Here is a 22,309-nt window from a genome sequence, read left to right on the forward strand (position 1 = left end):
GAAAGATAAACTCATCCAATAGCAACACTAAGAAAGCTTGTCAGCTTTAGCAAACAGAGTAGTGACATGCTCAAAACCGATATATTCAGACTTACCCACAATTCACCCATGCGATAGTGCCTTGTCCTTTCACAGCCTGAGCCACATCAGACAAAAGCTTCAGATGTGTATCTCCAGATGAAGCTGACGACAAAATGACACATTCAAAGTTAAAATGAAAGAAGAAAAACAATTAAAGATGAATTTGACAATTCAATAGATACCATCATTGTATGTTGTGCAAAAACTATGCAATCTGAGAAAGAAATATCCACTGCCACGTACATTACACATATTCTAAAAACGATTATCTTCATATAGCTTTCATTGGGTTATGTTCAGAAAAGCATGTCAACAATTGCTCCGACATATTCTGCAATACTGTATATGTACTGTATATGTACAATTATAAAAATATACTATGTATAGACATCCCATTGTTAAAGCTTGTATGATAAACAGACGAAATGTTCATCTGAGACTGAAGGTTCTATCACAGTTGCACATGTCCAGCCTAACAGAATTCAATTTTCTTCTCTTTGAAAGTCGCTTTGGATAAAAGCATCTGCTAAATGGCTAAATGTAAATGTATTTGTGTTTTCTGAACTCACATCAAAATCACTCCAAAAAAACAACCCGGTGCAGAAGTATTAAAGACATTAATAACTATTAAATATATGTGCACATTGTTTAACTGCATTTATCATTACCAAGCGGTGAGGTATTGCTGCTGTCGAAGGCAGTGCATAATGCTTAATGTTTATTGGGTGATAAAAATTGCACTAAAGCTGGAAACCAATTTTGTAACAAAGTAAAGAAGCTAAAATCAACAACGATACAAAATTAAATACGAAACATACAACATTTGTTTAGCTGTATTTCTAAAAGGTCTCCAGTCTTACTGACAGATAAGAGCTCCCGTTTTTACACACGCTGATGATAAAAGTATTTAGACACCTAGCTATTTTTGCAGAGTTACACATTTTAGACAGTCTGATATCTTCTACTTTACAACCGATTGCTCAGAATTCTTATGATGATTTGAGGGAAAATGTACAGGTTCTACCTCGAGCATTGGTTCTTCTGCGGTTAATGGGTTTTGACAAAAACAAAGCGGATGGACTTGCTGATGAGAGCATCTGTGAACCACCGGATTATAATCTCTATGTATTTTTGTATTCAAAGGGCCAAACATTATAACTATGGCAGTACATTCATTCGAACAGAAATGAGATATACAGCTCTCTGCTTGGCGCACACCAGTCACGAGCGTCAGAAAAATGAGTGAAACACACACACACAAAAGTACACATTTTTACTAAATAAGACCTCATTAATAGCGGTTTACTTCAGCGATTTTGTAAGATTGCGTTCATATCAACAGCTAAGCATACACGAACCACACACCCCAGACCTCCCGGACTCGGGAATAGGGACACTATCCTCAATCTACGCCCGTATCAAGAGGATGTGCAACCAAAAGCAGGCACATTAAGAAGACCTGTAACACGGTTACATGCACAGGTATTTGAGTTTCCTTTTTAGGTTGTAAGGTCAGGTTTGAATAAAGCAAATAAGAACCTAAAGAGAAATGTAATGCGAGTTGTTTATTGTTATTGAAAAGATTAAGAATCAATCTTTGTTCTAATATGTTTTGTTCCAACAATTTCCACATACAGCAAATGGTTCATATCAGTCTATAAGATTTGTTTACCTGTGTCCTTGAGTTGTAAATGACAGATGGTTCATTTGAATGAGTTGTTTCACCTCATATAATGTATGTTGTGATGCATTTCTAATAAATTCATGCAGCTGTTTACACTAAATTTGTAATTTGGCAATCTGGATTAAATTTTATATTTAGTTAAATCAGGATTGAGCTGCCTCGGGGAAAAAAAACCTACAAATGGGTGCCTTGCTTTCAAAAAGTTTGGGAACCACTGTTCTAAAGGGAGGGGTGGAGTGAGCGTTGGTTGCAATTCGCAACCTCACGGCTAGATGCCGCAAAATTTCATACACTGGACCTTTCACCAAAACATGAACTGTGACTTTTTGCTCAGAAAATTGAGTAAAAATTTCAGATGAACAATTATTTTTGACACAGCACAAGTTTCTGCGTTTTGTGAATTTGCACCATTGAGGTTTTAATGTGGGCAGAGGTACTCAGCACAACGCCACATAAACAGAATCTAGAAAATCTGATTGACAAAGCTTTTATTGCACCCCCACCGTTAAGATACGTCAAGGGACTATCACAGCTACCACTGCACCAAGGATCCATCTAATGGGGAACAAATATGCAGGGGCGGGGAACGTAAACAGCATGCTGAAATGTTTCATTGGATGAGCAGCTTGAGTCTCCCATCAATCAAGTTCACTGCTCGATACACAGTCTTATCCAATGACCTCATTTGGTCGAAATGGATCATGAATTATGAAACTCATAAATCTTGAACAGCAAGACCTTGAGAGCCTCTTTCCATGCTTTGAGGGTGGGGGGGGGGTTGTTTATGGACTGTTAATCCATAGGGTACTTAAACAATATGCACTATGAAGCATTAAAAAGGTTGATTTTTCAAATAGTGAGTGAGTAGAATGTGTGCTAAACATTTATTTGCTCTGTGAACGGCTTCACGATTAATATTACACGGCCAATAGGTGTGGCAAGTAAAGTAAACATACCAGTCAGATGTTGTGACATATGAGGAAGGTGGTGAAAAATATTTTTGCAATGCAAACAAACTTGAATAAAGACGTGTTAAAGTAATTACTCTATGAATCAATCCCCATCTACGGTTTTGAGATTTGAGTCCATGTTTAATCATTTGTCAGAAATGTATAAGTGATGACGTTTAATGTGGTCGCAAATGCAAGTATGCTTTTAGCAACTTGTAAGCAACCGCTGTTTTAAAAACACGCAAAAGCTTTCAAAACTCATGAACGGGTTATTACTCTGGGGTTACCAAAACCTCAAAATATTTGTGTGTTTTATTCTATCCCCTTATTTCAGCAAAGAGATTATATTTTTAGAAGATGCGGCAATGCCATTAAAAATAATGGAGAGGAATGCAGCGCTCAATATGGCCGCTCTAGTGAAGAAAGCCCGCCTTGCAGTAGAGCGATCCAATCGCCACTCGACAAAGACTGACTATGAGACGCATGCCAGCCCTTGTGCATGTGCAGCAGCTTCAACGACCTTAAACACGATTTAAGCTTAACAGACCAAAGTTATGGGGTATGGTACAGTCCATATGCTATGATGTAAATAACTTCCCAGATTCATGGCAAACATGATGCCGAGTGGCATGACTTTCGTAAATGGACTTTGATTTCAGGCATTTACAGCAGCCAAACCCCATTGAAAAAAAACTATTGACTTTGGGACGATGGAACCGGAAGTGCTAAAATGCTGACTCGCTTCTGGGTTTTGCATACAAAAATATATAATCTCTACGGTACTCTATGCAAGTGGCTACAATGCACGTGGCATTTTCGGTGTTGGTGAAAAGGGGCACTAATGCAACGTTCAAGCAATCTTTTGTCTTCTCTTTGAGGTCAACTGTAAACGCAGAGTAAGAGTTTAAAGAGAATCTTACTGAGCAAGTCGACCTGTTTATAGCTGGCGACCTGAAGAATAACATCATGAAGGTAACTTAATAGCCCCGTTGACTATTGAGAAATATTGCTGTATGAACGCTTGTTAAGAATGTAGACTGAGACCATGCATTAAATGTGTTTGTAATGCAATAAAACACACATGCATTAACATCTGTGACACGATAGTTGAACAATAAGAGGGAGACTGACCTGACTTAGTATATAGGACAAGAACATTAGTTCTGGTCCTTAGAAGTTTCTTGAAATCCTTGTGATCATTGACTTTTTCTATGAGTGGAGACACCTTCACTGCCTGGAGAGCAGATAACACTGTAACCTGAGGAGAAGAGAGACAGACATTATCATTTTTCACTGTCAAGGCCAAATATCACAGGCGCTTCAGAACAATATGCCCAACTGTGAAAATACAATTGCTGCACTTTTGTGAATCACAATAGTGTCAAACCATGATGATATAGAGCAAAGAGGCCAAAAGTCGTTAAACACAGAAATCAGCATATCATAAAAAGACATACTTTGCTATGCTAGATGTTGGAAAAATGGTAAGCGTCAAATGTATAAACTGATCTACTCTTTATATATTTGACATTTTTTAATTCCACGTATATATTATAGTGGAATCTATATATCTGAAGGTAAGAGTACGTGCTCTCTGCAAAACTCTCCACAGCTGTTTTCCATCTCAGTTTGGATGAAAGCTGATAAGGTGACAAAAGATAAAGCTCCTGTCATCTAACGAAGATGAAAATGACAAGACAGTCACCTAACCTATCACACACATTGATTTTCTCTGATATGCACACATGCTAGATGAGGAATGATACAACCAAGAGATATGACTAAACCGTTAGAGAACAAGACTGATCAAATGTTATTTCAAATAAACTGTGTCTTTCAGCGGGAAATAAAGCGTCTACCAGCTGTTTGTAGAGTTTTGCACTTTATTATGTAGCAGATATTAAAAGAACTTAAAGAAGGTGGTAATGCACAAGTTATTACTCCAAACGCGTTTTCTGAAGCGAAGATGCAAAATATCTCTGTAGTGCCTCAAAGCATAGACTATTATTTAAAAATGTCAGACAAAATGGCCAAAAGTTGTCTTTGTCTGTGTGTAGCACCTGCAAAAGTGTATGTGGGCTGGTCTCAAAGATGTAGCAGGAAAAAAATAAACCTTTTCATTCTAAAGGCCAGAGAGAAAAAAAATGGCCATGGAACTGGAAAACCTTCACAAACATCAAAAAACTTCAACACTCCATCCACAATGCTGTATGCATTATGTTGCCTCTTCTTCCTATTATTTCCTGTTTCTTGTCCGTCCCTTAATATGGCAAAAAGGTGTCAAAAAGTACCACATTTTGTACCATGCATAGCATACAGGATATCTTTCTCAAATGTTCTTTTCCTGAAATGAATGTTTAAATATTTGGTGTACGTATCACTTCCTCTTTGTGAAAGCACACAGGGGCCAGATGAGTGGAAAACCTGTTCAACTCGGTGACATCCACGTGGCCCTGGTAGCAGTCGTATGAAGATGACAGATGATCTGGGCTCATTAAAGTCCTGCAAATCTGAAGTCACACCTTTGACAGGGCGTGCAGGCGCCATAGTGCATTATAAAGAAATGTCAGAGCAACTCACTGAAGTAAGAGAGGAAAACCTTACTTTCATTGGGTTGCTGAAGGGATCGTAAACAAATCAAACTTTCCTACTTTCATCTAAACATACTATGTATCTTTTTAACTGCTAATACTCTCTGGACTTTTCTGAATTCAAAAAGACTGTTTAACTAAACTGCTAATAGACCTACATCTCACTTTAAAGAAACATTGAAAAGTTGGCAAGCACTTTTAAATACTTTGTATTGGTTATATTTTTGCAAAACCTAAAGGCTGACTCATACTTATGGATTTATGGGAACAAATATCACAAAATATGAAAATGCAAGGTTTCAAAAATATATTTGCATATCTAGAGATATCTCAGGAACAAACTAGAATTTCTTTTTAAATTCATTGATACAATTATTTTTCTCTTGAACATGTGAAAGACAAACAAGTGCAGTTGTATCTCTCTACAGGTTAGAAAGCAGTTACTAATTTGATCTTAACCCAAAGGGTTGATTGTTTAGACTTCATAATTGAATAAATGTTAAATGACCACTGTATTAGTATTAACAAAGTTCGTTTACGGACGTCGTGCCACTCGGTGGCCATTTTTGCAATGCCTCTGGGCAGCTATTTATGTCATAGCAAGTCCACAGTCCTATCTACTTGAATAACGGCAGGCAGTATTTCAAAAAAATCGCTGGCAAATTTCACAATTCAACAGTATATCTTATTAACCAATGAACTGTATCATAACTTCGGTTCGCTAAGCTAAAATTGCGCTAAAAATCCCCTTTTTCTAGGTCGCCTCATCTACTGCGCCTGCACACAGACTGGCAAGTCTTTATTGATTCACCATTGGCTCGTTTAACTTGAAGGTGTACAACGTCTTACAGTAAACACCATAGATATTCATATATTTGGTATTAATTATAATACTTAACGAAAAACAATATGATGACCTTAATAAAACGAAGCATAATACATGCTAAGTGGATGTTATGAAACAAAAGACCAACTGATATTCACTTGATATACACACACAGGCTGCTTCATCAGTGAACTCAATGAACTCACAACCTGAATTTTAGCCGTACTTTACAAATCTTACATCACCTAATTAATATTCATGAACCGAACTGAAAAGGTTTATAATGAGCCCACCCACCACTTTTCCTATCAATCCTACACCTCTACCTACAGTCCACAAGCAAAAAGTACCATTTAACTCACATTTCAGATCTTTCTGGCCCCCAGAACCCGTAAAAGCACAAACTGCACAGTCAAACTGCAGAGACATTATACAGCATGCTTATCTTTTCTCAAACAACCCATCTTTAAAAACATACAGCTCGAGACAACCCCAGCATTCAAACCCATTCAGAGACAAAGAGTCACTGTACAATGTCTATTCACATCAGTATTCCGACACTGTTTGCGGCACCACCTATTCTCCAAACATTCAGTCTAGACCTTCCAGTCGACCAATAGAACGGGCCCATTACTGTCTGGCAATCATCATGTCCTGTACCTGTTACAAAGACTTCCATTTGGCTTTCCACGAGCGTCAGTGTTCGATGTGGACATTATCCCGACAATGCCTGCTCTTTCACAAAACTGTCATTGTTATTGTCATCATCCCCTAAACAGCACTGAGGGACAGGCTTGATCATTTCACGTCGATCAATGGTAAGTAAAGAGCTGGAGAAACCACACGCTCTGGCACTTTTCATCTGATGAGCAGCTATGGCTCGAGGGAGAACAGTGAAGAAACATGGTGATGGAGAAAGACTTTTTCTGTCCCAACCTAGCCGAGTGTCTTTGTTGTCGCTTTCTGATGGAAGTCCTAGGGGACTCTTCGACTCAACAGGGATGGTCTGCAAATCATTAACTTGCAAATAAACATTATTCAACAGTCAAATGTGACGGATCACAGCAGTGTGCAGAGCAGTTTGGGCAATTTTCACTCTCTTTATAACTTGTTTGTTCCTTCCTTCCCTAAAAATGTTCTCCTCAGACATGATAAAATGAATATACTAAAGAAATGGATTTCTGCGTAAAACTTCAAAGTGCTACATGACATTTGGAGATAATGTAGAGCGCTGCCGGCAAGCATAACTGAAAACAAACAAATTCGCGTTACAACAAATTCAATGAAAACAGCTGATGGTTTACGTTTTCAATCGCATCTCAGGGCAACAGCTAACATTAAAGACATAAACACAGCCAGAAGTTACAAATCATCCTATACTCAACCTTTGTGGTTTTACGACACAGCATTATTTTCATTCGGCCGTGAAATGACTGTCAGGTCAAGTCATGTTTATTTGTATAGTGCTTTAGAAAATACATATTGTTTGAACGGAGCTTAACAACAAAACATTACCTAATGCCTTAAATGTGACTTTTACAGACAAAATGTACGTAGCGGCTTTCCTGTAGCTCAGTGGTAAGAGCATGGCGTTTACAACGCCAAGGTCGTGGGTTTGATCCAAGGGGATTGCACATAAACAAATGTATAGGAAAATGCAATGCAAGTCGCTTTGGATAAAATAGGTAAATGTAAATGTATGGACTGCTCAGTTATGTCAAAAATCATAATCATGATTATTCTGGCCGGTATTGAGATCATGATTTTTTTACATGCTTATTTACTGACTTTTAAAACAACAATAAGAACTTTTTTAACTGGAATACCACTGAAACATTTCACTACATGTAAAGGGCAAGCTGCATCAGATTCCAGCAAAACGGAATGCCGCCCAATAATTGTTTCACCTGGGTTGTTTTGTTTTTGTAATTCGCTGAAAACCACAATTGATGATTATGATTAATTACAATTAATTGTACACTACTCGAAGTTATGAATCATATATAAAACAATCTGCAGTAGGCATTACGTGTATAAATTAATCATTTTATTGTCTATGGTTTGCAGTGTCCCTGCACTCAATCCTTCAGTCAAGGACACCTATGCACAGCATGAAACACATTTTGAACAGCAGGGAAAATACTTCAACACTAAAAATGATATATCCTACATATTGCAAAAACATTTCGCTTAATCAGCAGTGGAATCTGTCATTGCAATGCGCTGTGCATACGACATCACAAATCTGCTTAATATACAGCAACTCATTTTCACTTTCAGCGCCTCAATGATTCAGCACAAATGCTTTTTTGCACCATGAGGGGCTTTGGATCCGTAAATATGACCGGCACAATTCACAAACACAGGAAATAAGTCCACTACTGAATTTTCAATGAAACAGCTAGATGAGACATCTATGAGTCAAACATTCCCACACACTAGCCCCGAGAGCCAAGATAAATGTAACTGTAACTGAGTGGCGGAAGTGTATTGAATGATGTGTAAGGAGATGGCACCACGGATAGATATGCTACAATACAGTAGGGTGAGAGATGCCTAGATACCTGCTATTTATGCCTGGATGAAGAGATTTTATAAATTGCTCTGACGGGCGGGCTTGAGAGAAGAACGGATACCGGAAAGTGGTATCTCACTCCCCAGCCCAACCATGACAAAGTCCACAAACCTTTGTTTGCTGTGGCAGGCGTAAAACAGGATGTGAGAATGTAAAGATCCTTCATAATGAGAGTTGACTGACGTGGCCATTAGACTATGTTGTGGGGTATTTTGCATTTTGATTCATTTGGAATTTGTAAATAGGAGTGATGTACTAAGCGAATTAAACAGAGTTAGTGACATCCAAACAGTACAAGTGCCCTAAAACTAAATAAAAAGGTTGTATCAAAAAGTACGCTGTTACAGTACATATAATCCAACAAGATGTTAACAATCAAAAAATTCAAGTATTTTAATAGTTGTGCAGGTGACAACGTGTCAACCACTGATCCATCAAGGGATAGTTAAATATTCTGTCACCATTCGCCCTATAAACACTGCTTTGTTCTGTTAAACACAAAGAAAGATATTTGTAAGAATGTTAGAAATGTTTCATTGCTGTATACTGGGGTGAGTAAATGATGGCAGAATATTCATTTTCGGGTGAACTATCACTTTAAGAAAATGATCCGTGATTTTCCTACAGCAACCAGAGTTCAAAAAGACTTTACCGATAGTAGTCAATCCGATATGGTTAATGCACTTTTACCATAATAAAAATGATGGTCAATAATTCTAAGGGCTGCTGTAAATCTGAACGTTACAATGGTTCAGATGCACATCTGAAATAAGTAAAATGCAACATTTAATATCAGCATACACGAGGATGCATTTCATATCATATCATATCAGTGTTCCGATGTGAAACGTACTGTACAGTTGCACATGCGTATTGAACGAAAAGCAAGACGTGCTAAAACTAAAATGAATGAGACTGAACGATCAGATTGAGCTCCGGTGTGTCTTCTGCTGTCAACTTTAAGCCAAGGTCTGCAAGGAGGAGACAAGATCATTCCCTTTTGTTTCGTTTTCGTTACGTCAAACACACAACTCTCCGAAAGGCTTCATTCGTGTAAACGCTTACATAAACCCGTACATTTATTTGAAAAGACTCACCAACGACAGGAATATGAACATTTCGATCTGTCTCCTACGTCTCCAGGATCGGTTCCCAGAAGCCATGATGCCGCTGCCACGTCTAGCTACGCAAGCGCAATCCATTCACCTCGAGATCCCTGGAGACCGCAATGCTTCCTAGGAAATGTAGTTTTGCGCGAGATGTAGTTTTCGCAAGGCGTGGAAGTTAGCGGGCCTGTAGTTTACATACCTGTAAACATTCAAATGTGTGTGAGGCGCATGCAAACTGTCATTTATTCAGCAGTGTAGGAGCGGTGGAGTGTTGGTTTAAACTGGTTAAACAAAACCGACGAACTAGCCTACTCTAGCTAACGGTGAAGTATGTAAAACGGAGAGTTATTAAGGAACGACACAGTGATAGTTAACCTCTGAATTAACAGAATGGTAAGATGCTAAATGAATGTAAATTCATTGTCAGTAATGCGCAGAATAAACTATTAAAGTAGCAATGTTATTTAAAAACATTACATTATTTAAAAACATTATTTATGCACTTATAGAATAACCTTTCATAGCTGTCATGTAATTTAAAGGGCTCCTTGTACAGTTACAGTCTCATTAATAAATGTTGCAATGTTTTGTTTTATATGTTTCAATTTATTATGGTGATTTTGGGCATTTATTTAATAAGATACTTAATAATGATTGTCATATTTTGTCGTGCTTGTGTCAGACACTGTTGTGCAATGCCACCACCTGGATGTGACAGTAGCTTATGTGGTACCACCAAACTGTTTTGAGTCTTGAGAATACTCGTTTTCTATTACAACATCTTGAAGTGTTTAGGCCATATGTACTATCAAAGCTTTTCAAGTTGTATCAGTAGTTTTAATCATTGTGTTTTTTGTAACCTTTATTTTCAGAAACGCTGTTAAAAATGAACATAAGTACAATTGTGAAGCGATTATCGATATTTGCATATAACTAATCTATAGCCTAATGTGTAGAGTACCTATAATGTGCCAAGCTTGGCAATTCAATTGGGTCCTTACAAAAAACTTCATGGGAGTCATTTAGATTGAATGAAAAGAAAAGTGCCATAGTTAAATTGTACCATGTTTTTGGAAATGTATAATAATATGTCATTCTCTGAGGAACAGAAAAGTGCCATAGTTAAATTGTTCCTTGTTTTGGAAATGTATAATAATATGTCATTCTCTGAGGTACATATAGTCACGTAAATGTAAATATCAGGAGTATGGTAATCATTCAGTATTAAACTGATCCCATAATTGTACCATAGAATTAAATAGTTATAGAGTAGGCTACCTAAGTTAGGTTTATTCTTTAAACATATAAGGAAATAGTGATATGATACATTGGTACTTTTGTCAACACTGTCCAACTCCAAACAGTTAATTGATTGCCATGGTACCCCACAGATTCTAGGGACAACCTATTCAGGCTAAATACAGGGGTGTTGCTGAACCCCAACAACAATGTAATATACATCTTTAAAACAATTCAAAGGAAGTTTGTTGTTCCAGAATTATGTTTCTAACGAAAACCGAAACCTCATCATCTCTTGTACCATTTGCGTCACGCATATGACGTCGATCGTCCTTTCAGAGTTTGCACCCCTACTTGTTTGAATTTCATCTGCCCTTCTGTAGTAGCTCTCTCTCACCAGCACGGCGCGGTGAAGCAGCAGCTGCGGGTTGATCGGTGGAAGTCATTCACAGAAAAGGGATACTGCACAGGAGAGATACGCACAGCGGAGATTGCGCTTTATGCCTACGGTTTATGTTCGATCCTGTTTTTATTCAGTGGAAGGACACCCGAAGGTAAACCATCTCTCATTCATATACTTACCTCGCTTGTTTGTATAACTGTTTATAAAAACGTGCTTTTTGGAGTAGGATGCGACTGTGAAGAGTTGGAGAACTTAGAAAAGAGTTCTGCTTGCAAATAGTGAAATTGGCTACTTTGACATTTGTATATGGGAAGATGCGATTTGACTCCAGCTTTGGAGGAAATTAGGCTACTACTCCAACATTTATTGACTCTTATTATTTTATCACTTTTATAAATAACACGTTTGGAGTTTCATTTCATTTCGTCAGTGTTTTAGGTGTTCTTTATTTCATCATTTTAGTTTAATTGGAGTCTTAATATTTTATAAAAACAATTATTATTTTTGGGAATGTGACATTTTGTGAAACATGCTTTTAAATAGACAGGTGTTCAGATGGGTTTCGTTTTAACAATATCCAGTACAGTGTGGTATTCCTTTATCCTGACACGGATTTACTCGCAGCTCACGTCCTGTCCAGGGTCCGAAGAATTTCGCTTTGGACTTGTATCGTACGCCATCTAAAACCCCCAGTGGATCTCTTTCTACTCTTTAGTCATACAGTTACGATTTTACGTTTCGATTTAGGAGAATGATATACTTTTGCACAGGGCTTGCAGGTGTAGAAAGAAATACCACGTCTTACACATAGGCTATATCGGGTACCTACCTATATCGTTGTGTTTTGTGGGAACTAAGCATCAACAGATTTATTCTCTTCAAAATTGTGAACGATTTTAATTATTATTTTAGTGTTCGTCTATTTTTAAACTCAGTATATTTGTGTGAGTTGACGGAAGATAATATGTCTCCATCCATCAGTCTCCATAATCACGTATCGTATTGACGAGTTCACTTATATCCATGACATATTGACTTGATGCGCTGAACCATGTGGTCAAAAACATCCCATTTAAAACTGTTTTTTCCTTTGACTTTTCATTGATTGATAACGTGTCTTTTTATTTTGTGTCTGATAGTTTTAATTTGTCAATGCTCAGCCTTTTACATTTTCTTTGTGAGCTAAAATCGTGGCTTTGTTACTCTCGGCGGCTCTTTCTTCAGCTGGGTCTCTGCATGTGACAATCTGGCTGTTTTTTAAGTTTTTATGTCACTCTTGTTTGCTTCCTTTGTATTCGTTTTGCCCGAACAATGCGTTTAAAACGAGATGAATATTTATATTGTTTATGATGCTGAAGTTCTCGTGGCGAAGCCGAGTGCAGGTGTACAGAAGACAGACTGCAGCGCTGGCTTTCAAACGATAGGGGGCAGTGTCGAGTCTTGCGCCTATTGTACATAAGCAGTTGCTGTTTGGAAGATAAACCTGTGCAAAAACTATATTTTCATGTTAACCTGGCATTAAAGGGTTTTTATCCCAGAGCTCTACCTTATTGCAGTTTAGCTTTAATTCGCAAATATACATTAAACAGCTAATAGGTTATTTGGTCCACTTTGAAAAGTACAAATGGTCATCTTATGGTAACAGAACTAATCCACAGGAAGGTATCTTCAAGGAATGAATTAGGCACTGCTCGGGTAAAAATATAGCTTAACATTAACTAAGAAAATGAAAGACACATAAAATGTAATAAAAACCAAACCGCTGACGCTGTCCAAATGTGTTCAGACTCTTACATTTCACATCATTGGCTCATCATATTGTAATGAATGATACATAATTTATGTTATTTTGAGTCCAAGCACTTTACAAGATCAAGATTTGTAAGCTTATATGCTTTTCTATTACCCATGAGGTTTAATTTAATAATCATCCATATGAGTTTGGGAAATGCTTTAAAATAATTGTCTATAGCAGCTCTTGAACATCATTATGTTGTGGAATGTAGGTGAATATGTAGATGCATTATTTTTTAAAGAATCACACACCGCTTCATTGGGAACCCTTGCATACAGCTTGCTTTGAAATTCTGTTCTTATTTTATGGGCCTAATTTCAACCTGGTTTTGTTTAAGAACGTCCTATGATCGTCCCTACTTTTATAACCCGAGACCCCATTGTAGGCAATTCAAAGTGAGAATAAATTTGCTGTAGAATCCTCAAGGCGCTCCAGAGATATTTACCCGAACTTACCCCAGTCACTTACATATTCTAGTCATGCACTGTCCCTCTACTTATTTCTCAAACATCACTCATAGATGTTTATATAGATGTCTCTTGGAACAGCATATATGTGTCATAGGTTGTTTAGCTGTGCTGCATCACAAATGTATGAAGCATGTGCATTGTGTAATAATGGCGATTGGTCACGGTTCCCATCGGTGCATTGCTTCAGTTCTATTCAAAGTCAAGTCCAAGAGAAGGATAAATAACCACAAGGAGTTTCTTTATAGTCCTATTATGACTTACTTCCAGGGGTCTGACACTCTGCAGTAGATTTTTATCATTCATGCGATGAAGGGTGTTATTAGGTCTGGATCTATTGTGTTTGTTTACGGTGCCTGAGGCGGCTTGTGAACGTCTCCCTCAACCGAGGAGTTCATTTGTTTACAGGTCGACTGAGGCTTTTGTGTACGAATATTAATATTCATATAGCCCCCCCCCACCGCCATCACTGCATGTGCCAGTTGATTCATGTGTTTTCATAGTCCACGAGGCCCCTCTTTTCAAATGCAAAGCAGGTTTTCATCAATAATGATCTGATGAGATCTCGACAGTTTAAAATGTGCATCGTAGACGTTCTCTTAGCAATTGCGAAGGACCCCGAAGTGCAACAGCGAGCGACACCCGTAACAAGACCTGTAAAAGCAAGATCTGATCAATTGCATCTCATATCAGCATAAATAATTTTAGATCTTGGGAAAAGATGACTTAGTAGCCCTTATCAAACTTTCAGTGGCGCATAAGATGTGCCATCTGAATTATTTCTGATGCAGAGGAAAGGGAAGAGTGTGAATGAAAGTTTAATGGGAAAGAACTTGATCTGACTGGCAGCAGATATGACTGAATGTACAATAGAGTGACAGTGCCAAGCGTTCTTCTGCCCTGTGTCGAGGTTAGTGAGGGTAACTGAGCTTATAAACACACGCCAAAGACTCCAGCTGTAAAGCTAGAGAACTCGATAACGTTTCCTCTCAAGCTGCCAGAGGTTTCTTCCTGTTCGTAATACAATTTTATACCTTAATTTAGCAATCTAACTGGAAGCATTTTTCTATTGTAGCAGAACTTGTACGTCTCCATCTTTAATATTAGATTTGAAATTCTGCTTAAGGCACACAGAATTAGACACACTGAATTACCCTAATTATATCTTTGATAAGAGCTGTACTATTCGGATAATATGTTTCAGCTAATGTGCATGCCCGAGTGTCTAAGTAAAGGTAGTTTTCAAGCCATTTGTGAGTCAACATCGCTTTAGCATTCAGGGAAGAAAGGGCATGTGTGTGCATCTTGATCTATGGTAATCTGTCACTGTTTAAATGCACAGTGCTTTGTATTTTAAAGCACTTGAGACAAGTGTGAGGTAACAGGAAGGTTGCGTACTGCCGCCAGCGCAGACTGACTCATCTGACCTGACACTTGGCTTGAGTCTTTTTAGAACGGTTGTAGACAGCTTTCTAAAAAGCTTTTCCTAATTTGCTTTAGTTCTGCTTTATTAAACTGTGTGCTTTAAGTTTTTCATTTACATAATTGGCACATTTACATCGCATTGCAGAGATCTGTTCTAATATTGATATTTGTGGCACATATATGCAAGACACCTTACCCCTACTTGCTCTCCGGGCGCTGCAGTGATAGCTGCCCACTGCTCCGGGTGTACGTGCACTACTCTTTGGATGGGTTAAATGCAGAGGTCACATTCGGGTACGGGTTACCATATCTGACAAATAGGTAACTTTCACTTTCACCCCCAAGTTGTTCCAAATCTGTCTCACAATTCATCATTACATTACATGCAAAGTTGTTTAGCCCACAGCTGCGGCTTGTCCTGGGCACATGGGGCTGTCAGTTTTGAAAGAGCGAAGTTAGCTTGTGCCGTTCCCAGGCCGTGTCTGAAGCAAATAAAGGTTCTTGTGATGCTTTGATGCCTGATTGGTGTGAATTGTTCCTTTTAATGAATATCTTCATTATTATTCTTGCTATCAAGGGGTAGAACAGAACAGAAGGAATTTGGCAGCCCTTGGCTGCTTCTCAAGAATATTTTAGGAACGCCCTGCTATCTTTTGTTTGGAAAGAGTCGGGCTGGTGAGGTGGTCTGAATTAAATGTATTGGCCAATCAGTTCAACGACTAGTTTATAAAGATTTGTATTATTTGGAATACAGATGCATATGGTTATAAGCCCGCAGCTGGCCATTGCACACCTCTGTGTGGAAGAATGGTTGCGCACTACTTAGCCTGTGAAATGTGATCAGAGAAATGGCTTAGCTACTCACTGTCTGCAGTCCTAATTAATACTTGATGTGATTGAAGGTGCTCAATTTGTCTGGAGTCTTATCTTGTTAACACATTTGTATCAGCTTTTTTATAACGTCTTGCAGACAGACGGCAGATGAAATAAAACAAACAATTAAGCCTTTCGAACCAACAATTATGTCTCATGTTGTCATGGAGATGTTTCTACACAAATGAAGTGAGACGCATTGCTCACTCTTGTGGGTTCTAATTAAATGAATGCAATACTTCATGCTTCCTGTAGTTTTCACAGTCGAAAAAGTATTGAATGAAAAATTCAAATGAGAGTTCCTGTAAACTCAAGAAAGTGTGTTTAGATGCTCTACGGTAAATTGGAATGTATGAATCATAAGCAGCTTGTGGTTTTTAAAAACGCTTAATATTGGTAAAGCTGGTGTTTTCCACCCCGCTGTCAAAAGAAGGATGCGGTTGTATGTAAGCGGACGTGAAGGCATGCATCTTTTCTTTGGCATTGTTTGGTCCAAGGAGGCTTCAATGAGGAGACGGGGAAGAGGGTAGAGACCAAAATGCTCCCACAGTTGATTTGCCCATTGTGGGGGAGGAACACTATTCCCATTGATGGTGTTGTTGGTGAAGCCCCCAAAAGCTGGAGAAAGGGGGCCCATTCAGTGCAATGGTTGACCCTGCACATCTATGGTAGATGGGTGTTAGTGCTTTTGTGGTGCACGGTGGGAACATTGTCCCCCTTCTGGTGATTTAATACCCCTGGTCTAAGGCATTTTTTGCTGTCTCGCCTAAAATCTTTTGCCGTATGGCACAAGTCTGTTTCATCAAGTAGAAATGTGAATTTATGTTTATATGCGATTGTTATACCATATGTCTCTTCGTTTGATTGTGAAAAGATGAATTTTCGAATTTGATCATCTAAGTGAGTCATCAAAATTCAACATTTATCTTTGATATACATTTCTAAATTCCAAATGAACTCATTTGTTACTTTTTAAATTTTCTTCAGTGATTTTGTAAGAAAGATCCAAGACTCCTTTGGGCTTTTCCATCCCGTTTAGTAACACTGAGGGATCGAAACAAAACCAAACAGCCAGGAATCTGAGAACGAGCAATAAGTTGGCTTTAAATGTGACAAATTATACATGCTGTCTAGGTACTGAAGATTTACTCTTACCGCTCTCGCTATTATAGTGACAGTCCACCGATAGTCTAAAATCCTGTGTTTGCACACCTGATTTTTATCACAACCTCTAAAAGCAACAGAGAAATCAATTTCTTTCACCTCAAATCAATAAAAAGACAGGTTATTATTTAGTTTCACAATTCACTCTTTTATCCTCTGACTGACTGTCATCTACAGAACTGTATGAACAGTGATATTGAATTTTGATAGGTAATTTAAAAAGGGCACAATAGAGCAACGCATTTCCAAAACGTGGATGTGAATGGAATGCCTTTCTGAGTCTGAATGACATACCGTGTAAGCACTGGCTGTAAAATGAGATATTAATTGCCCTTTGCTTTAAGTCACTTATAATATAAAATCAACAACAGCTCTCTGAATGCAAAAGACATGCAGAGTCTCTTATCAGACACGTTCAGCATCGAATCTGTGGTTCAGGTATCTTATCGCTCTGAACTGAGTGGATATGCCTCCTTGGGTTGCAAGAAATGACTGTGAAATATGTTTTGAACCCTCTAGCTCTCATTGGTCAAAAAACAAATGGTCCCGTCCCCATGCTCGCGTTATTGGTTAAAACATCAGTTTACCCAAAACTGATCATTTACTCAAACTTGCTCTTGTGTGCTTTGTTATGTGTTACATTCAGGCTTAATGTATTGACATTATTGATTTTTAATGAATAATTTTTATGTTCCGAGTTATATAGGTTTGGATTGAAATGAGTAACTAAATCATGACAACTGTTTTATTGTTGACTGATTCTTTAGCCTGTGTCATGTATGTTGTCCTTTTTCAGATGCGCAAGCAAACAACAATAATATGATGGAACCAAGGGCAACATTAAGGTTGCGGGTGTTGCAATTTATGCCAACCTTGCCCATTCTGTAGCGCTAATATCAAAACCTTTTTCCTGGACTTGCCTATGCAGTGGGGTTGGTGGCTGTTTCTATAGTGATAAGAAATATCTTTGTGTTGGGGCACAAAGGTCTGTCTGAAACACATCGACGGGCAGAACCTTGTTTGACAGTGATTAATGTCCAGTTCGAATCAACACAGAACATTCAGGGAACATCCATCCAGCTCTCATCAATGATCCGACAAGTTTGTTTATGTGGAGTTATGATTAATAATGATTCTTTATACGTGGGGGAAATCCAGGGGCTTGCCTTATGTTGATAATCTGTCAGCAAGGACATAGATGAATTAATATTTAATTGAGGCATTTCTTATTTGAGTTCTGAGCGGTATATGGTTTGGCTGCGAGGGGGCGTGCATCTTTGATGGTAAACAAAACAGGCAATTTTTCTAATTAATCCCATAATTGTTGTTATTGATTGTGTTTGATTGACATACAGTACCTTTTTAAAGACAAAATAATTTTTTTATTCTAAATTTTGAATATTTACTTTCTGATGTAGATAGAGCATCCATCCTTGATCTAATTGTGGGCAAAGCAGAAAGAAAAGCAATCTTAGAGGTGACCCTGTCCCCAGTGTAAATCTGTGTCCTTGCAAGGTAATGGCTAATGTCAAGATCGGAATATTAACTTTGGGCTGGGATGGTTTTCTGCCAAGCAGCTTTTCTTAATTCACTTGAAATAACCCATATAATGAGGATTAATGTGCATGTACATAGATGGATGCCTTTGTCCTTGGATTACCATTAGTCAAGAGCCTTCACTGCAGTTCTGAGACAACATTTTCATCTAATCCATCTGATAATTCCTTCAGAATTCCCTGGACAGGTTTTCCTGCCATCCCAAGACATTCACGCCAATCCTCATTTTGCTTCCAGGAATTATGTTGCGATACTGTATAAAACATATTTATACTGTATAAAAATATATTTATGCTCTAGATGACAATCCGACCTGTAAATAATATATTGTGATTTCATCATGGCTTAAAAAAATTGTAAGCAATACAAAGCCCATATTGCATGCAGTAGCCTAAGCAATAGTGTTTCCCTCTAAATGTGGCCAATGTTAAAATAAATAGGGCAAAAAGATGATAAGATAGATTCACAAGAAGTGAATTGCTTTGGGGTGATCTCTACAGTTAAGGGATAGTTCACCCAAAAGTAAAAGCACATAGAAAATATTTTGTGGAAAGTTTGTAACCAAACAGCACTGACACCCATTTACTTTTGTTGCATGGACACAAAACCAATGCAAGTGAATCGGTGCAGACTATCTTTTTTGTGTTCTGCATCATAAAGAAAGTCATACAGGCTTGAAATAACAAGAGGGTGAGTAAATGATGCCATCATTTTTATTTTGGGGCAAACTATCACTTTAATTTCTATACAGAATCTTAACACGCCCCCTTACCTCCCTAAATAACCCATACGGCTAAATAACGTAAAACTTGCCACAACTCACCACCCCTGACTTGAGGGAAGGTGGCAAACACGGCAACATATCCTTGGAAGGAAGTGCCGCACCAACACGCGTGTGTGAATCAGGCTAGCAAAATGTTTGATGTATCAAAGTAAATATGTCTCTTTGCATACGTCCCCTTCTAACACTGGAGTGCGATGCTTTGGACAAGGGCCCCTTTGAAAACTTCCTAAGAGGGGAGTTTTTAAAGTTTCAGAGGTTTTGAAGGGGGATACGGACCTGCATGCCAACACATTCTGAAGTACAAAGGCCCGCATAGAGGTGGAGAGAGAGAGAGAGAGAGCCCTGAGTGGATAACAGGTTCATTCGATCGGTGAATCTAAGCAATAGGTCCCTGGAGTACGTACAAAGTTCCAAAATAAGGAAAACAATCAATATAGTGGGTGTAAATAATGTATTGACCTTCACTTGCTTTTAAGTTTCTGTTTGTGATTAAAGAAGCTGCAGCAAAACACATGAAAAGGATTCCATTTGCACTTTCTTGGTCTGTAATAATTTTCTCTGTGAGATCTGATACTGCCTCTCTGGCATGGCTGTTTTGGCCAACAGGAGTGGAATGCCATTAAGATCACTAGTGAACTGCTAGTCTCCAGCAGGCTAACACAAAAAGTCCCCTAGCTCTCTTTAACCTGGTATTTATGGGTAGTCTCTTAGTTTCTTGAACTGAGGACTGTTCAAGAGAGAACTACACCAATGCTAGAAGATTAGCAGGTTTTAATATTAGTGGTTCTTACGAGATTTGTTTTGTGTAAATACAATAGAAGTGAATGGGAACCGACATTGTCTGGTTCTTCAAAATATCTTCTTTTGTGTTCTGCGGAAGACAGAAAGTCATACAGGTTGGAAATGACAAGAGAGTAAATTATGATAGACGTTTCATTTTTTTGGTGAACAAAGTTTTTTGGTGAAAAAAATGTCTGGTTCATGTAACTTGAAATAATATCGCTTCAGCTTTTACATGATGGATTCAGCTCCCTGCCGGAGAGTCTAAAAGACGATACATTTATTCATTTGGCAGACGCTTTTATCCAAAGCGACTTACAAGTAGGTTTTTTATACAGTGTCACATTACTGCAGAGCAATCAGGGGTAAGGTGCCTTGCTCAAGGGCACTTCAGTCATGACCTGCTGGCACTGAGATTAGAACCGGCAACCTTCTGATCACAAGCGCTCTAACCACTAGGGCACAGCTGACCCTAATATATATTTAGGGTTGTGTCCTGGATCTACTGTAGTGTACTTTTGTTGATTAATATGTCGGTAAAATGTTGTGCAACCTGCCCACGTTGTCATCTGCCCAATTTGAACAGTTTCTACTTGCTTCTTACGTTATGAAGTCGGTGAGGTTCTTTTTTTGCTATCCTAATTATGCACATTGAAAAATGAGTTGCATTTCCCCGTTGGTTTCCCTCCTGTCAGAACAGACATGTGACCTACATTTGGGCCGCGCGTCCCACCAGTTCAATGCCAGTGAAATCGAATCACTCCATTACTTTAACACCTTCATGGGAAAGAAGCTTACGGTGTACCTTATAAGACTCGTTAACCCCACGGTGCCAGTTCCATTTCAGCTGGCCTGGGGGTGTCTGCTCTGCCCATAAACACACAGAGCTGACACATAGAGGTTTAGATCCAATGCAGAGACCACATGAGCCAACTTCACATTCCCCCCACCGACCAACCAATCTTCCTCCAACTGTTAACAGTAAACATGTCTTAGCGTCTTCGTTGGCATGGAGCCCGGCAGCCCTCAGCAGTTTACAATGTAGCGGCAGCCCATGCTTTGACTTTACAAAAGCGTGCTCCTATTTATTAGGCTTTGGAAAATGACAGAACTGCTGCCACTGTGCTGTGAATGGAATAAACAAGACATAAAATAGAAGCTTGTTAAGCGTAGACAGCCAATTTGTGCTGCCGTTATGCTGCGTTTAGTCTTTTCCCCCCTCCCTCTTGGAAGGTGGTGTCAGTGTCAATAGAAGTAAATTGAATGCCAACGTCAGATATAGTTATATTCTAATATCTCACACTGGGACATTTACAGCTTCACCGTAAGCAAAATAGAGTCTGAATCTTGAATTGATGTGAAATCATTAACATTCCCTAAAGAACGCCTTTTATTTAATGAGATGGATATATGGGGCTTTAAGAGAGAGATTTAATATCCAGAAACATAGCTGTAAATGACTCGCCGTTAAAACAGGTTGAGTGCTTTATAGAATCATTATCTTTATTGTGCCGAGAGTGTTAGTTAACATTCACAAGGGTTTATAGTGAAGTGTTGACAGCTAAATAAATCCTTGAGGGTTATCAGATCATTTGTCAGATGTCTCAGGTGTAACGTGATTTATTTTGTGTTTCCGTCTGCTATCCAAGCTGGTCAGTGCTGGTGTAGCAGTATAGCTGTGATATTTGAAAAACAGAAAAAACTGTGAACAATGCCAGACAAGACTCCAGTCAGAACCTCTGAATGTGTTGGTTATCTATTTCACATCACTTCTGCTAATGAGTGTTAAACAGGCAGACGCTTATCTGTAAGTGAGTGTACAGTTTGTTTGATTCTCCATCAGTTATCTCTGCTCTTCAAGTCTTAAGTCTTAATTATGACATTGACAGAGACTATGTTCAGGATAACCCCGTCCAGCCAACCGCCCGCCCGTCACAGTGCTACATTGTACAAACAATGGTGTTCAGTGTATAACGCTTCCAAAGGTCAGAGTAACATGTAGCTGT

The 22,309-nt window shown here is 38.5% G+C and overlaps 2 protein-coding genes across 3 annotated transcripts in view; one reads left to right on the forward strand and one right to left on the reverse strand.

The window, feature by feature from the left end:
- pdia5 (protein disulfide isomerase family A, member 5) overlaps nucleotides 1-9,925 on the reverse strand; it is a 39,777-nt gene extending 29,852 nt beyond the window's left edge. The window contains exons 1-3 of the mRNA XM_079464685.1: nucleotides 9,805-9,925; nucleotides 3,847-3,973; nucleotides 96-183 (exon numbers count right to left, since the gene is read on the reverse strand). Of these exons, the coding sequence (XP_079320811.1) occupies nucleotides 96-183; nucleotides 3,847-3,973; nucleotides 9,805-9,909 (320 nt within the window). The 5' untranslated portion in view covers nucleotides 9,910-9,925. The remainder of the gene's footprint in view (nucleotides 1-95; nucleotides 184-3,846; nucleotides 3,974-9,804) is intronic.
- Nucleotides 9,926-11,499: 1,574 nt separating this feature from the next.
- Nucleotides 11,500-22,309, forward strand: part of sema5ba (sema domain, seven thrombospondin repeats (type 1 and type 1-like), transmembrane domain (TM) and short cytoplasmic domain, (semaphorin) 5Ba) — a 107,818-nt gene continuing 97,008 nt past the window's right edge. The window contains exon 1 of one of the 2 annotated variants that reach the window (XM_079463755.1): nucleotides 11,500-11,609. The gene's annotated coding sequence lies outside the window, so the exon portion shown is untranslated. The remainder of the gene's footprint in view (nucleotides 11,610-22,309) is intronic. The other variant, XM_079463754.1, reaches the window with a different exon arrangement.

The sequence above is a fragment of the Barbatula barbatula genome (genome assembly GCF_947034865.1).
Source record: "Barbatula barbatula genome assembly, chromosome: 9".
NCBI classification, from domain to species: Eukaryota; Metazoa; Chordata; class Actinopteri; order Cypriniformes; family Nemacheilidae; genus Barbatula; species Barbatula barbatula.